At 52.4% G+C, this 16,595-nt stretch overlaps 1 protein-coding gene across 1 annotated transcript in view; it reads left to right on the forward strand.

Annotated features, from left to right (window-relative positions):
* The first annotated feature begins 1,160 nt into the window (after positions 1-1,160).
* Positions 1,161-16,595, forward strand: part of Plcg1 (phospholipase C gamma 1) — a 32,178-nt gene continuing 16,743 nt past the window's right edge. Inside the window, exon 1 of the mRNA XM_028868389.2 lies at positions 1,161-1,464. Coding sequence (XP_028724222.1) covers positions 1,248-1,464 — 217 coding nt within the window. The 5' untranslated portion in view covers positions 1,161-1,247. The remainder of the gene's footprint in view (positions 1,465-16,595) is intronic.

Below are 16,595 nucleotides of genomic sequence, written 5' to 3' on the forward strand. Positions count from 1 at the left end.
GACGCGGCCTCAGGATCATGGGTAGAGTGGAGAGAACCCCAACGTCAGGAGGGAAGAACCTCAGTGGGTTACCTAGTGGTGAGGCAGAGAGGAAAAGGGGCTCCTGGCAAGGTGTGAGGCCTTTCCAACTCAAGAGTTTACTGCCTCGTAGAGAAGGTAGAGCCAGTGAACGGAGACACGTGATGAGGATAGCAAGGATGTGGTGCTGATAACGGGATGACAGGGTCGGGAGGTCAGGGGAGATCCAGGATTGGCGTCACCTGTGTCCGCGCAGAGGCGAAGCCACCGGAAGGGTCGGCTCGACCCGACAACCGGCAAAGCACTGAGTCCCAAGGAAAGCGAGCTTCTGGGGCGAGGAAGGATCAGCGCCCGCCGGGGCAGAAAAACAAAGCTGAGGAAAAACCTGCGCGTCGGAAAGCATCGGCAGGTAGGGTGCGGGCGGAGCGTGAGGCGGGCAGCGGCCCACGCACGACAGGCCTCGAAGACCACGGGGCCCGCGGCCGAGGGTCCGAAGGCCCGACCCACGCCTGCAGGGCCACTTCCCGCGAGGACCTCCTCGAAGGCCACCCCAGGACCAGTTCGCTCAACCCTAAGAGACGCCAGTGGCGAGGGGGCGGGGCGGACATGCTGTCACTCACGGCCCGCTGGCCAATCCGCGGGCGCGCCCCTCCCCAGAGAGGGTGCGCGGAGGGCCCGCCCCCGCCGCCGCCGCCGCCGCCGCCGCCGCCGCGGGTGTGAGGCGGCCAGCCTGGCGCGGCTCCCTCCGCCAGGCAGCCCGCCCAGGTAACCGGGTTCGGCGGGCGGGCCGGGGGTCGCGCCGCACCCTCACTCCCCGGGAGGCGTGCCCACTGCGGCGGGGCCCGTGCGGGATGGAGGCCCGTGTGCGCGCCTGACTGACTGACTGACGGGCCGCAGCCTGTGGGCGGGGTTGCGTGCGTGACGGGCAGCCGTGCCCCGCACCGTGTCAGGGCCCGCGCAGGGAAAGCTGTGCGGGACCGAGCCGTAGGTCCTCCCGCTGAGGCCTGCCCGGGGTCGCGGGGCGCAGGCGCGGCGGCGGGCGGGGGTCGTCCCCAGGAGCGCCTTTGTTCCCGGCGCGCCGGGGGCGGAGCCTCGCCCCGCCCCGCCCCCGCGCTCAGTCCCCGCCCCGTGTCCGCCCGCAGGAGCCGCCACCGGGTCCCGCTTGCCTCCCGGGCTGCCGCCTCCGCCGCCCCGGGCCCGCCAGCCTGCGTCGCCGAGGTCGCTGCAGCATGGCGGGCGCCGCGACCCCCTGCGCCAATGGCTGCGGGCCCGGCGCGCCCTCCGAAGCCGAGGTGCTGCACCTCTGCCGCAGCCTCGAGGTGGGCACCGTCATGACTTTGTTCTACTCCAAGAAGTCGCAGCGGCCGGAACGGAAGACCTTCCAGGTCAAGCTGGAGACGCGCCAGATCACATGGAGCCGCGGCGCCGACAAGATCGAGGGGTCCAGTAAGTGCGCCCCTGTCCGGCCTGGCTCGTGCCCGCCTGCTTCCCAAACACTTGGGCAAACTTTCGGGCCTCGCGCCTCGCGCCTGGTCTCCGCCTAGTCCCTAGTGATCACTCTGGGCGGGGGGCATCCGGGTCTTGGATCACCTGATAGGACACCCCCTCCCCCAGGGGGGAGTGTCCCAGGCACTTTGCCCTGAGGCCTAAAAGTCCTTACTGTCTGGACTAGTGGAGCGGGATTCTGGCCCCTAGAACCCGGCCGCTGTCAGCCCCGGTGAGGGAAAGCCATGGCAGGGGCCCCTCACCCAGCCTGAGAACCCGAGGGACCGACAAGACTTTCCTGCCCACTGCCATTTCTCCAGAGAGTGCTGTCTGTGAAAGTCTCAGAGCTCCAGGATGGGCACAAGAACCTTTTGGAATCCCCATGTAGAACTTAGGCAGATGTTGGGGTAGGGCTGGTTTTGGAGCCGAGCGGGGCCTACTCATCTCCCTCTCGGAGATAGGGAAGAATGTGGTCCTTTGGGAGGGTGGGAGTAGAAGAGCTGAAAGAAAACAGTGGCAGCCCCCCCCCATGCTTCTTTTGTCCCAAATCTGAGGTTTGGAGGTCGGTGTTAATAAGCAGACATCCAGAGCCATAGCCCGGACTCTTGGTCAAACTACCAGGCTCCTCCTCTACCCTTGCGAGCGTGTAACAAGGAGCTTGGACTCAGAAGGGCTCCCAGGGCCTTGGGGCCAGGGCCTTCTCTCAGAAGCTGACAACCCTTTGTGTTGTATGTTCTAGTGGCTTTAGGGGAGCCCAGAGTTGCTCCCCTGGTTTCCTGCCTGAGCCCTCCCAGACCTGAGTTGGGCGGGTTTACACAAGGCTCTGGTGGCAGGAGTGAAGAAGAGGTTTTTAGAAACCTCAGCTCTTCTGAGAGTCATTTTCCTTGGTGAGAAGCTGGATGGGCACTCAGCTCTGCCCTCCCAGCTGAGAAGATGATGGATTTGCAGGCTTTGAGCTGGTTCTTGCAAGGACCCCAAAGAGACGATGATTAGAGAGACCTGGTCTCAGAATCAGGTCTGTGTTGGGACGAATGGGGGAAGTGGGGGGGAGCTGTCAGGAAACAACAACGGAGAGAAGGTCCCCCAGATCTTCCTGGGTATGGTGTGCATGTGTGTAAATGGGTGAGGAGATGAGGAGGAAGAAAGGTTTTTGTGGTAAGGCAGCCACCCTCAACTACAAACTTCAGGTCTGACACAGATACCAAACAGAAGTGGCACCTAGCCATCATCAGGGCCTCATCAGCCCTGACCTCCACTGGAAGAACATTTCAGTGATTTAAGAAACCATGGTTTCCAGTGTGGGGGGATGGACACTGCAGACAGGTCAGGAGGTCCTGAACATCACCCAGACATCAGGTTGCAGGCATGGCCGCCTCTTTTACATTTGCAGGATTTCCTTGTTAAAGTGCTAGCATTAGTTCCCTGGTAGCCTTTGGTACAAGCCGCATTCTAAACCGTGTGTGACCAGTAGGCAGTAAGTGTGGCCCAGTGGTTGAAGACGGGCGTGCATTTGAAGCCAGTACGTTAGCTGTATGTCACCCAGCCAGGTGCTTTCCTTCTCTGAGCCCTGGTTCCTCTGTACATTAGTATATTTACTATAAATGGTCATTCTTGGAAGTGAGATGGTTGAGATAAAGTAAGCATTCAATTACATCTGTAATAGATGTGACTTGAGACATTGAAGATGTTTAAAAAACAGTTGTTGGTGGCAATAGCCATGGTCGATGATACTGTCCTCCTAGACCCTGGGATGGGGTCCTGAGGGAGGTCTAATGTGGCTCTTAAGAGAAAGAAAGAACTCGGAGGGAGGAGGGCTGAGAGAGGGTCACATTTACTTAACTCACTGTTCACTAAAAAAGAAGAAACCGTGTTGTTTGCCGCACATCGTTTACCCATTCACTCACCATACACATAGAACATGTTTCTCTAGAGAAAAATTTTGGGGTTTTGTACGTTGGATGTCTTTGTAAGTTGGGGCCTGGACAGAAAGAAGGGGTTTGGAGAGGGTCCATTTTGTCTCACTCAGGCCTTTGAGGATTGGAGGCAGGAATGCAGAGGACCTCATTTCCCCAGACTGAGCCTGGCCCTTTGCTTTTGGGGGCCCAGACTGAAGGCTGGCAGACTGTGGGGTTCACACCTTGTGAGTGGAACCTCCCGCTGAAGCCCTGCTCCACTTCTGTCCTTTTGCACCTCACTACTTGGTCATATCCTTGCGGCCTCCTGCAGATTGTGAGAAAGATTGAGATGCCTGCTGGGTGCCCTACCACCTGCTCAGCTATCTCTTGCCCAAATGCCTCAGGTGTTTTGACTTTGTGCTGATAACCTTAGCACTGCCTGAAGCCAGACCAGAGAGAAAGACTGCTGCCGCCCTCACGGTGCCTGTGGACCCGAAGCACAGACTGCCATTTCCTAACTTTTGTGTTCTCTCACTTAGGCACTTGTGAAACAAGTAAGCACCTTCTGATGTACGGCAGCAGCTTGGCTTGAAAGGGGTGGAAAGTGCTTTGGTACTCTGTGTGGTGGTGTGACCAGAGTTAGGCTCTTGTTTGGCATTTAGGTTGCAGAATTTCAGTGAGTTAAAAGCAGTCATAGACTTCCTGCCCAGCGCTAAAGAGACCTTTCACTCTGGCTGCATGGGCAATCTTTACAAGGACTGTGCTCTCGGATTGTGTTGGCGGCGGCGGGCCTTTGCCTCATGTTTTCTGTGGCCTTTGTTGCTCTTTGTTCGGAGAAACCTCCATGTTTAGATGGTATTTACAGGCAAAGACCTCTTGAGCATCTAGACAGCCCTGCTAGGCTCTAGCTCTAGTTTTCCATAGAGTGCCTCTGTAGTGAGCCAGTTCAGACCCATGTTTAGTGAGGTTGTCCAGCTGAGGACATTGTTGGCACAGTAGCCCCAGGTGGAGACTAAAGGTAGGCTGTGATTGCTGGGATGTGACCCCGTGGTTGTGGGCATCCGACTGGTGAGGAATAAGCCTCTGCTCTGAGGGTGGACCCATGAAACCTGAGAACATTAGGGGAGTGTCCTCAAGGGTCCCTTTGTGCTGGCTAGGTACTCCTAGGGAAAGAAGACCAAGAGATGTGCCTGAGTCTCCAGAGCTAGCCATCCCTGCCATGTGTTTCCTCTTTGACTCATTTTTCCAGGGGAAGTCAGACCTCTTACTGTTTCCTCAGCACCCCAAGCTTGCCTGGTATGAGTTTCCGGGTCCCCTGTCCAGGTGGGGCTTTGTTTTCTCTGAACCTGCTTCACAGATGACTAGCAAAGCTGAGCAAACCTAGTTCTAGGAAGCCCAGCTCCTCCAGCTTCTCCCAGGACTTTGTGTCAGGAAGGGGTGGTCTACATAGATGCATACACTTGAGTTGGAGTTTAGAGATCTTGACTATCAGCATTGCTTCAGGTGTTCCCTTGGAATGATGGACATTTATTTGTTCAATAAACATTGTTTGCATACCCCTTACTTGACTTATGGAGGAGACAGGACCGGAATGCAGGGATGAGAAAAAAGGGGTGAGTAGAGCTGAATGCAAAGTTGAGTAGTTGGCTGCATTGGGCAGCAAAGTCAGACTGCAGGGGTTGTTCCATCCATGGCTCGCCTGCTCTGTGACCTCGACTGTGTGCTTATCCTTCTGATCTTTTCATCGATAAACAGTACTGATTTCAAGGTTCCTGTGAGGAGTGGAGGAGTATTTGTGTAAAGTTCTTTGAGTACTCACAGCTCAGTTACCAGGAGGGTAGGATTAGCTGCCTAAGGCCACCGAGGTATTCCTGTCACTATCAGAGCTTCCTCCAAGGCAGAGGAGTACTCTACTATTTGGCATCAAGTGTGGCATGGTGTACATGCTTAGTGTGGAATCTGACAGGAGAGAAATAGGATTAAGTCCCCAGGAGGGCCAGGTCAGAACAAGAGTAGATGTGTCTGTTGTGGTCAAAGGCTGGTGCCTGGCCACCAAGTCCTTTGATGAAGGGTAAGAAGCTGCAGTTCTCAGCAGTGCCTCTGTGATCAGGGTTTTTTGCTACCATGGGCATTTGTGTAGAGAGAAGACCGTTGGCTGGGAGCAGATGCTTTCGGTGAAGACATTATATTGGTTTGTTTCTAAGCCAGTTCAACATTGAATTGGTCTCGCTATCTGAATGATAGGGGACACTCAGTCTTCCAGGAAGTGCTCTGCCACAGCCCAGAGTGGTAAGGCTACATCCGCTTCTACTAACTCAGAGTATCTCTTTTCACTCTGTCTCCTTTCCTATGGAACAGGGTTTCAAGGACAGTGTATCCTAGGCTGAATACATCAGAGGAAGTGGTAAGGCCTGAGGTTATAGAAGCCTGCTATTGAGATTGAGTGTTGCTGGTGGGAGACTAACTTTCCCCTCTCTGCTCTCTTATGAAGAGAGTCAGTGTGTACTTCAGGAGAGTCTTCGGAGGGGTGTGGGGGAAGAGGACTTGAATGTGTTGGTGCACCGTGTAGAGTACTCCATTGCCTTGGAGGAAGCTCTGATAGTGACAGGAATACCTCGGTGGCCTTAGGCAGCTAATCCTACCCTCCTGGTAACTGAGCTGTGAGTACTCAAAGAACAGATGTGTTCTTGTGACCCTGGTTAAGTTACTTTTTAGCTTATCAGATTATTCTATAAAATAATTTGGAGCCAGGTGTGGCAAGTTTAAGGCCATCTTGGCTATACAGTGAGTTATAGACCAGCCTAGGCCACAGAGTAAGACCAGTCTCAAAAACACAAAAGGCAGACAAACAAAAATATTCTGCCTCATGGAATTAGCTTAAGGCTAATGAAGTAAGATTGTACATAAGCACAAGAGATTTTTTTGTGAAAATGACCAGCACGACATTTGCTCTCATCTTATTTAACAGCAGAGTTCTGTTTTCTACTGGAGTGTTGCTGGGAGCCCATTGTCTCCTTGACTTTGGGTACAGAGAATGGGGCGTCAGAAGGATCTGGTATTAGAATAATGTTGTAGGAGTGCATGGTGGTTTTCTCACCCATAGCTCCATGCAGCCAGGGAAAGCAGGAATTGTCCCTATCACAGAGAGAAGGAAACAATGGTCCCAAGAGTGAGGTCATGGAGCAAGTTCATAGTTAAGTGTGGGATTTATGATTCTTGCTATAGTATTGTTTATTCTCCCATTCTAGGAAAGTAACAATAAAGTGGGCCATTCTATAGATACTCGGCCTCTGTTCTATACTCTGGTCAGCTGTGTTTACCCAGCCCAGTTTTCATCTGTGGACAAGCTAGATACTCGTTGCTTGCCTACTGGAACCTCCAGCTCTTGTTCTGGCCATGGGTACTTAGATAACCAGACACCTAGCCTTCCCAGACCTTCCTCTCCTACAGCGAAGGTTCTATCTGACATGGAAGTCAGAGCTCCTCATCCCTGGACTTGCTCCCACTGGTTCATGGTAACAGTCCATCAGCACTTCTGCAGAGAAAAGGGTCATGAGGCACAGTGTTCCAGGTGCTCCCAGGAAGCACCTTTCCAGGCTTCCCTCACAACAGACTCCACTGTGCCCCCATTCCTGTGCTGCTGCTACACCAATTCCTAAGGTGTTGGGCGGGCCTAGCTGCTGTGTGCTGGGCACACTGAGCTGGGTGGGGTTTCTCCTGCTTCTGCCAGTTTATGGTATCAGCAGATCACTAAATAGGTTGCTCTCCATGTCAACATAACCACTTTCTTTAAAAAGGAAGGGAGGGGAGAGAGCGGAGAGATGCTCAGTGGTTAGAGCAGTGGCTGCTCTTCCAGCGGCCCCAGGTATAATTCCCAGCACCCATATGGTGTCTCACAACCATCTGTAACCTGTCCCAGCAGGGAATCTGATGCCCTTTTCTGGTCTCCATGGGCATGGCATGCATGTGGTATACAGACATGCATTCAGGCAAATGTGTGTGTGTGTGTGTGTGTGTGTGTGTGTGTGTGTGTGTGTGTGTGTGTGTGTAAAATATATGAAATAAAAATCTTAATAAAAAAGAAGTCTGGAAGCCGGGCGTTGGTGGCGCACGCCTTTAATCCCAGCACTCGGGAGGCAGAGCCAGGCGGATCTCTGTGAGTTCGAGGCCAGCCTGGGCTACCAAGTGAGCTCCAGGAAAGGCGCAAAGCTACACAGAGAAACCCTGTCTCGAAAAACCAAAAAAAAAAAAAAAAAAAGAAGTCTGGCTTCCTCGGGCCTCACTGGATCATAAACCAGCAGGGCACCACGTGTGCTCTGGCTTCTCACTGTGGCAAGCATTGTTAAGTCTGCTTGTGAACATACAGTTAGGGCAGATACAGCCAGACAAATAATTACAGGGTGTGGTGAGTGCCTTGAAGGAAACAAGCTTGGGCCATTCTCTCTAAAGGATGGTTGACTGCAGGCTGCAAGGACAAAGGCCCTGACCTCAGGCTGGTGGCAGAAAGGTTCATCTGTCCTTTATGCTACATGTACCGCCCGTCTACACTGTCACTGACTTTGGAGAGTGGCCTCAGTGCTCTAGACCTGAACACTGTGGACACACTAGGCTAGAGAGGAATCTGGAGCTTTGTGGCTGGGAAGGAATGGCTTTCTATGTAAAGCTAGGTACAGAGTGTGTGACCTTGAGTCTTAGCATTTAGAGTTGCCCCTGAGCTTCCTCCGGTGTGGCCTTAGTGTTTCCCTAACTGGAGGATTAGGGTTGGCAGCCGTTTGGTGTAGTTGCTCCCACGGCTCTTCTGCTCTGTATGTAGAGCCTCCAGAGAATTGGGAGTCCAGGCTCCTGGAGGCTTCTAGAGAATCTGCTTGTTAGCCCCCAGAGGGCAGAGACAGGAGTACTGGGCCATGAGCTGAATACTGGGGAGCTGTGAGGAGAGGCGGTGGGGACAGTGGAGTTGATCTCAAGAGTCTCTACTTGCATTCCTGGCTCAGGCCTTGGTGCTCTCTCCCTCTCCTTTCAAGAAGAGTTTCGAGGTGGCGCTGGGCTAGCCTTTGAGAGGCTGCAGTGGCTTTGTGCCCAGGCACAAGTATTAGTGCTCTACCCTCACCTCCTAGGAACCAGGCCCATCCTGGGGGAAGCAGGGAGGGGCTCCTTTTTATAGCCCGCAGAGAGGCTTTGTGTATAGGCTCTGCTGCTTCCTTCCGGCTCTGGCCCTTCCCGTGTTGGCCAGAGGCCCTGGCTTCAGCAAAATTCAAGAGTAAATGGGGTGAGGCTTTCTCCAGCAGAAGACTGGCATCTCCTTTACTGAACCCAGGCTAGGCAGAGAGAACTTGGGAAGCAAGAAAAAGAGATGGCCCAGTCCTTGATCTTAGGGAGTTTGCCATCCAGAACATGCAGCAGCTTTAAAACCAGGGCCAACAGGAGACAGTACTGCCGTAAAGTGCTGAGGGCTGAGCCAGAGGGCCAGACGGAGTTGGCCTCTCTCTGGCAGCTCACCCTGCTGTAGAGTCCCTTCCCCATTGACTGAAACATCAGCACTGGGTAGAGGCTCTTACGGTGCTTGGAAGTAGGACATGGACACTAGGAAGGGTACTTGAGAGACCAGTGAGAGACCACGGAGAGCCCACAGCAAGTTTGACACCATCTGTTTGTGGGTCTAGTTTTCCTTCAGCTCAAATGGGGCATTCACTTCGGGACTAGTTTCCAGGAGATACTGCTGAGTTGAAGTCTTATGAAGTGATTCTTGAGGACACGTGTACCTGAGGGATAGAGTGTCCTTGGCTTGGCCATAGCTGTAGTAAGAATAAGGCTTTGACAATATAATTTCTGGCTGTGTAGGTTGATGTGGGCATGTGCTGGGGAGATTCTAGCCTCAGGCCCAGAGATAGTGGGCCTAAGTTCACAGAGTGATTACCCTAAGAAAGAGGGGAGAAAGCCTCAGTTAGCCACAGGTCCCACAGGTTTCTCAGCCTCTGGAGGTTGTAGGTCAGCACAGGAGTACAGTTCCCTCATTTGACAGGGTATCAACCAGCAGGCAGTGGCAGCCCTTCTCTGAGGCTCTGCAGACCCACCTGATGCTCCCCATGTTGGAGCAGCTTTTTTCTTTGCACCCCAGTTACTTCTTCACCTACAGCAGTAATGGAGAGTAACGTGCCTGTGCTCACTTGTCAGGCCCAGCTGGCAGTGCGTCCTTGCTTGGGACCACTTAGCATATCTACCAGGGAGGTTTGCAGAGGGACAATGGCACTTCGTCAGGGGTTTGTGGCGGTCCTCTTGAGTCCAGCAGGGACATGAGAGCAAAGTGCCTGGTGCCAGCCTGCTCGCAAGAGGCTGTCCTGATTTCTGCTCTGAGAAGTGGCCTATACTAGAAACATGAAGTTCTGTACTAGGATGTGTGTTGGTGGGGGTGGAGTGAGAGATTACTAAAACTGGGGGTGGGGTCATAAGGTATCTCTCTCTCTCATCTGGCGGGTGGAGAGAATTTCAAAGAATCTAAGCTAGGCTTCCTGGGTAGACAGTGAGTTCTCCTGTGGGTTGAAGACAGACTGGGTCTTTCTCTGGGGCCTTCCTTCTTTAGGAAGCAAAAGGGGAGTGGCTTGGGCTGGCAGGACCCAGGGAGGTGCTGGGGAGGGGCTGGGCACTCAGCTCTAAGGCAGGAAAAACTTCTTGGGGTATAAAGAAATAAGACATCTGCCTCATAAGACATCACCAGGCCTCCAACTTGATGACTTCCTTTGTGGTTGAGAATTAACCCCTGTGACCTTCTGTTGGATTTAAGACTGGCCCTACCTGCACAAGCAAAAGATGAGAAAACCTTTATTTGAGGAGTTTTGCCAAGGGCTCCCTTCCCTCCCCAGCCCCTCTCCCTCTTGTCTCCTCTTCAGTCTGAAGCTGCGTGTTTTGTCTGTGCGAGGGAGATCCCAGATTCTCCTTTCACTTCCTAACCTATTGCCTATCCTCTGCCCTTTGGGAGGGCCTTGCAGAGAGAGGGCAGCAAAGCCACCTGTAGACATCCCAGGCTATGCCGTTTTACTTACCTGCTGGGCAGGAGCAGGTTGGTCAGCCAAGAAAGACTCTGGTGATAGTTTTCTTTCCTTGCACACTAGTTAAGTTCCTGCTAGGCATGGAGCAGTGAAAATGATAGACATGGTTCATGTCCTCAAGGAATTTACAGAAAACAGCCAGATAGCCTTAAAACACACATGAGAACTGAGAGAGAGACAGCTTAGTGGGGAAACACACCTGCCATGCAAGCCTGATGACCTTCAATCCCTGGAACCCATAGTTGTCCTCTGGTTTCCCCAAGTGTCATGGGATGTATGCACCCTCACACATCACATGTGCACACACATAATCATAAAATGTAAAACAATACACATAAGGCTTTTATTATAACAGTGCCACAAAGCAGCATGTATGGTGCAGCTTGGAGTCCTGCCATCCCCCTGTGTTGCTCGCACTTGGCTGCTTCCCACAGGGATCCCAAGGCAGCACAGAGCACAAGCCCAGGGCACATGCAGCTTGGCATTGAAGTATCTTTGGCTCTGCCACTCGCCAACTGTCACCTTGGGTAGGATCATTAACCACTCTGCTCAGTGTCCTTGCCTGGGAAATGGGAACTCTAATACTTGCTTCAAAGTATTAGTTGTAAGGATGAAACAGCACAGTTTAATTAAGAGCTTTATATAATATGCACAACAAATGTGCAACAGATTAGTGACAGGATGCCAGATGCCACTCTTGCTGCTGCTGCCCTCCCCACCCAGCAGAGACAACGACCTCATCCTCTGTGCTCTGCAGTTTCTGAGAAATGTCTGTAGGCTCTGTTTAACATAATCTTTCTAGCATGGTACAAACCTAATCCTTCCTCCCATAGTCAAGCTCTAGCACCTCCCATGATGTCCTTCTTACGGTTAGTTGCTCATTGTGAATAACAGAGTCAGCTGAACTTGAAGGATTGGACTGAGGTTGATGAGAAACAACGAAATCAAAAAACCTTCAAAACGTGTGTATGTCTTATGGGTTTCTTCTTCCACCATGTGGGTCCTGGGGATTGAACTCAGGTCATCAGGCTTGGCAACAAGTGCCTTTTCCTGCTGAGCCATATTGCTAAGCCTGAGAAAAGGGAATCTTAATGGGTGAGAAATGGGAATCTTAGTCTTCTGAAGTTTTCAGTTCATGTATCTGTTCAAATGGTAATATTGTTGGTGTACCCGGAGGAGCATGACAAGAAACGTAGGGTTTTGGGTGAGAGAAAACAATATTTGGTTTGTAGTTTGTCTTTGGTTTAGGTGTGTGTGTGTGTGTGTGTGTGTGTGTGTGTGTGTGTGTGTGTGTTCCTTAGGTGGAAGACAGGAATAGGAAGTGAGCAGTTGGAGTGTAGTGCCAGACGTTTAGAGGCTAGTGATGTTGTGTGAATAATCAGAAGGAATCGGAGCTGTGGGCATGACTGTCATTGAGGAGATGGCAGAGTACCAGAAGAGGAGAGGACTCTTGTCCATGTTTAGTGGGGGGTTGGCCTGGAGCTCACAAAGAAGCAGGAAAGTCTGGGCAAAGTTGTGTGGAAAAAGTCAATAGCAGAACACCAACCAGAAGGGAGGTTGTGCACACACAGCACCACAGATGTCTCCCTGCTGTTCCATTCTTTGCATGACCTCATAGTTATCTGCTTCCCCATCTGTTTCCTCCCTTAGGCTGGGATTTTCTGAAGGGCAGGAACTCCATGCCTATTGACATGTTTCCCCAGGATCCAACTCAGGCCGGGTGTGGAGCAGATAGATGCTTGGTAACTAGCAATCATGCAGCGGGTGAATGAACCTCAAGTGACCATGAGGTCTCGTCAGGCTCTGTGCTCTGTATGGGGCCTTCTTTCCCCTCCTTCCTTCCTTGGGACCTACAGTTGCCGTCACCACTTGAAGTAAGCTATGTTTTGGGAAAGAGGGCTGCCTGTCTGGGCAGTGTGAAGCCCTCTGTGGCCTCCTTTCTTTTTCCCTGTAAACCCAGTATCAGAGTTGGCACTACCGTGGGGACACTCCAGAGCCCCATCTGCCACGAATCACCATGTAATGAAACCCGTTGGGCCCTCCCTTCCTCATTTACCTAAAGAGAAGAGTCATCTGGAATCTAGTGTCTAGGTGGAGGTGTTGGTGAGGATTGTGTGTTTGCAGCTGTAACCTGAAGCAATTTGTACATCACCGCAGTGCAAGGTCCCGGGTAGGAGATCCCATGGTGTCTGAATGGCTGTTTCCTGTTTACCAAGGTAGGAAAGAGGCTAAATTCAGTTAGGCCCAGCTGCTCTTCTCAGTCAGGGTGTTGGAGGCGGTCTCTTCTGGTGTAACCTGGTTTGGCTAGGGTTCCAAGGAGGAGTCACTGTTCCTTCATCCACAGTGGCTGGCGTGGCAGCAGTTGCTTACCGCACAGGCACAGGAAGGGCAGTGTGTCTTGGTGCCACCTTCCCTTTGCCGTGTGACCCCATGACCCTATATGTGGGGGATATCTGTCTGTGGGGCTGCTTAGGAATTGGCTTTGTCGGAGGTGGGGAATGCTGGGACATGAGTTCTGGCCCAGAGTCTTGGGTCTAAATTAAGGTTTTGGGCTTTGTGGCTTGGTTCCCAGGACCTGTGTACTGAAGAACCCTAAGTTAGGGTTTAGTGACCCATTCTTTTTATTCCCTTTCTCTGGTGCTCCTGCTGTCCTAGATTATAGACTACTTACCTGTTGCCCATCTGTGCAGTGGATGCACGGGGTGGTTGTCCTGTGATGGGCAGGAAAGCTGATGGCAGGCATGTGCTGAGCCTGATGGCTGGGAAGTGGGGCCTGCCGTCAGGAGCCGAGCACCAGAGGAGCCCTCTTCCCATTTCCCAGGCTTCAGACGCATCTGCCATTTAGCTTGTCCCTGTAGCAGCATGCTCAGTGAGTTGAATACTCTAGTTTTCAGTCTCAATTCAGGAGTCTGACATTGGGTTGAGGGAGACAGAAAAGAAAGGAGAGGAGGAGAAGGGAGGGCAATAGGTAGCCTTTCCAGAGTCTCGGCCTCTTAGTACACATTTTGATTTTGCTAATTTAGTCTTATGTCATCTGTCTCAGATCTTAGAGATGCTCCAGATACCAGGCAGCAAACACATTTCAACCCTTTCCAAAACCAGAGTATAAAAAAAAGATTGGAATGATGGAGCAGATCAGGGCTCATGCCCCCAGGTGGGTGTTTGAGTAGTAGCATGTGCGCCTCCTCACTGATACCCTGGTTACTGGTCTCCTTTTTTTCTGGACTGTACCATTGTAGTATACATGTACGCTGTGCAGTGTGCAGGTTCGGGTGCTGCAGGCTCAGGACACAGGCTTGTAGTTCATCTTAGCGTGTGCTAATCAGAACAGGAGTCCTACCCCCACAAAGTTCTCATCTTGTCAGGCCCGCTTGTGAGCGAGGAAATAGCCGCTGGGATTCTTTTCCTGGTGGCCTCTATCTTCAGCAAACTCTTTGAGGTTTGAGTCGGCCCTCTGAACAGAGCCTTGGCAGCTGCTGTGTCCATCTTCCCTAGATGGACACCTTTCTTAAGCCCCATGGCAGTAACACCAGGTACAAAGACATGTGCTTCCCAACTAGGCCTTACCTTGTAAAGTGCAGGGACTCACTGTTTTCCAGTTGGGAAACTGAACCTGAAAGAGTGAGGGACTGCCAGGACCTCTCAGCTGGCCTTGAAGGGCCCTGTGGTTCTTGGTTTTCCTTGCTAGGCCTGGCAGCTTCAGAAGCTTCAGAACCATCTGGTCAGGGCAGGCTTTTGAGGGCATAGGAGTAGGTAGATCTCCACTAGGGGCACTGAGGAGCACAGATCCCCCAGAATTCTGCCTGGTATACCAGACAATCTGGCATCAGAGTCACCATGTGATGCTAGTCCTTGGCATAGGTGTGGGAGGTTCCTCATAATCCAAATCCTTTGAGAAGAGCCTATCATGGCAGCTCACACCTGTGATCTCAGCTCTCGAGAGCTGAATCTGGAGAACTGCAAGATCCAGGGCCATCAAAAAAAGAAAGAAACAGAAGTAACAAAACAAAAACCAAGTCTTGATTTCTTTATGAGAGTTTACAAAGATTAAGTGTGTGAAGGACTGGGTGTCCCTTACTTCCCAGGCAGCCCCGGCCATTCCTAGAGCCTGGTAAGCCTTCTTGCTTGGCCTGGAGCTCTGGTCCTTGGAGGAGTGCATCTGTGATGGAAGCTCCTGACAGTAGACTGTGCCCATTGAGGTCAGGGGAGCGCTCAGTTGGGCTGTTGTCTTCGAGGTCCCCGGTTGTGGGAAACCTGCTCTTGTTTTCAGAGCAGATCTTCTTTTCACTTCCCCAGCCCCTGGGTATAGGGACCTCTCAGGATCCTGGATTTTCTTTTCCCCAGTGTTCCTCTAAACACTCTTCTCCCATAGTTTTTTGGAAAGGAATGCTGGCTCATGGGGCTCCAGACACAGGGAATGAACACTCAAGCATCTGTACATACGAGTGCACACGTGACACACGCACGCACGCACGCACGTCATTCCTGACATACAGAAGATCTTACCCAGACCGTGGCTGTGCTGGCAGCTAACACCGAGGCTATGTCCGATTAGAGAGTCTCTTCACTGTGATGGCAGTGATGGGAGCCAGCCTGTGCTCTCTCAGATAAGAAGAATGGCGGTGTTTGTTCTGGATGCGGGAGGCAGGTAGAGATAACACAGGGTGTGCTTTCAAGGATCTGCTAGACTATTTCATGGCTGTCAGGTCTTTTTCAGTCTGCTTCTGACTTCATAGACTTCATAGAGGGCCTCAGGGCCATGCTGGTGCCTCCTCACAGGAGGAAGAGCAAGGGGTCAGTGTGACCAGTGTGGGCTTAGGAGGGTGGTGTGCCGGGCCTGCCTGCTCTGTGCTTCCTGGTCCTGGTCCCTACGTAACCACAGCCCACTCTGACTTTAGATTGGACTTGGTGCAATGTGCCTGTGACACAGAGCAGGTTAGAACTCACCCAGGGCCCACGGCTTTGTGGACATAAACACATATGTGCATGTGTGTGCCACTATATATGGGGGAACCACATGTGGCCTAACCACGAGCTTTGGACAGACTTTATAGCTGTCTGCCTATTGTGTACACACCTTATTGTGTGTAGCCTGTATAGGATCTGGTGGGCAGCAGCAGGAAAGGCCCTAACTGTGGATCATGTAGGCATGTGTGCGCATGCACACACACACAGGCGCGAGTGTGTGGGAGGGGAATGATAGCTTTGCACTGGAAGAGTATTCTAGTTTCTGTTTCAAAGGGCAGAGTTTGTGGTGGTTGTGTGGTATTCGATGCAGGCACTTCCCCCAATGGAAGCTCTTTCTCCTACCTATAGAAACTGTTCTCAAGTTGTGGGTTTGTGACCCAGCTCTCCCTACTCTGGTTCTACAACCAAGTAGAGTGCTTCCGATTGACTCCATCCCCCTATGCCTTTTTACTTCTCCAATCCATGTGCCTGCGTTTTTCTCGTTTTTTGCATTCAGTCACTCGGTACTGGAAGGGGCTCTGCCTGCCATGGAGTGTGAGGAACACACATTCCGTAGCAGCATGAGGCGTTGAGAGGATGATTACGGCAGGCTGGAACTTCTCGTGTGGGGTCTTCAGTAGGAGAGAATCCAGTTGGAGAACAGGCAGGCCAGGCTCCAGGATGAAATGGGGCAGGACAGTTGCTGTTCTTACTGGAGGTCTAGCTTGGTTCGGCAGGATCACAAAAGAAGGTGAGACAAAGGCTCCAGACAGAGCACCGAGCCCTGTCATCATAAGAACCTCAGCGGCTGGAAAAGGACTGGGTTTGTGGAGGGTTAGCGGTGGGCATCCTCCGGAGGGACGGATGGGCTGATAGGGCCAGATGTCCAAACAATGTTTATGGTTCAGAAGAGTCAGGAGGGTGTGGAGTTGGTGAGAATTGTGGCCACCAACAGGAAAGTCAGGGCTTCCCGCTGGAGGATGGACCTGAGGGCTTTGCTGCGAGGACAGAAGTGGATCCAGGCAAAGCCCGTGCTGTTTGTGGGAGCAGAGCAGGGGATGGGGCCAGAAGTGATGCCTCTGTTCCAGGTGGGACAGATGGTGCTACTGTGGCCGGCTCAGGGACAAGACAGGAAGCCTCTGAGCAGCTGGCCGGGGCCTTTGGGATGTTCCAGCCATGCTGGTGTTCAGGACTAGAATCTAGGGGA

This window comes from Peromyscus leucopus, chromosome 4, assembly GCF_004664715.2.
Source record: "Peromyscus leucopus breed LL Stock chromosome 4, UCI_PerLeu_2.1, whole genome shotgun sequence".
NCBI classification, from domain to species: Eukaryota; Metazoa; Chordata; class Mammalia; order Rodentia; family Cricetidae; genus Peromyscus; species Peromyscus leucopus.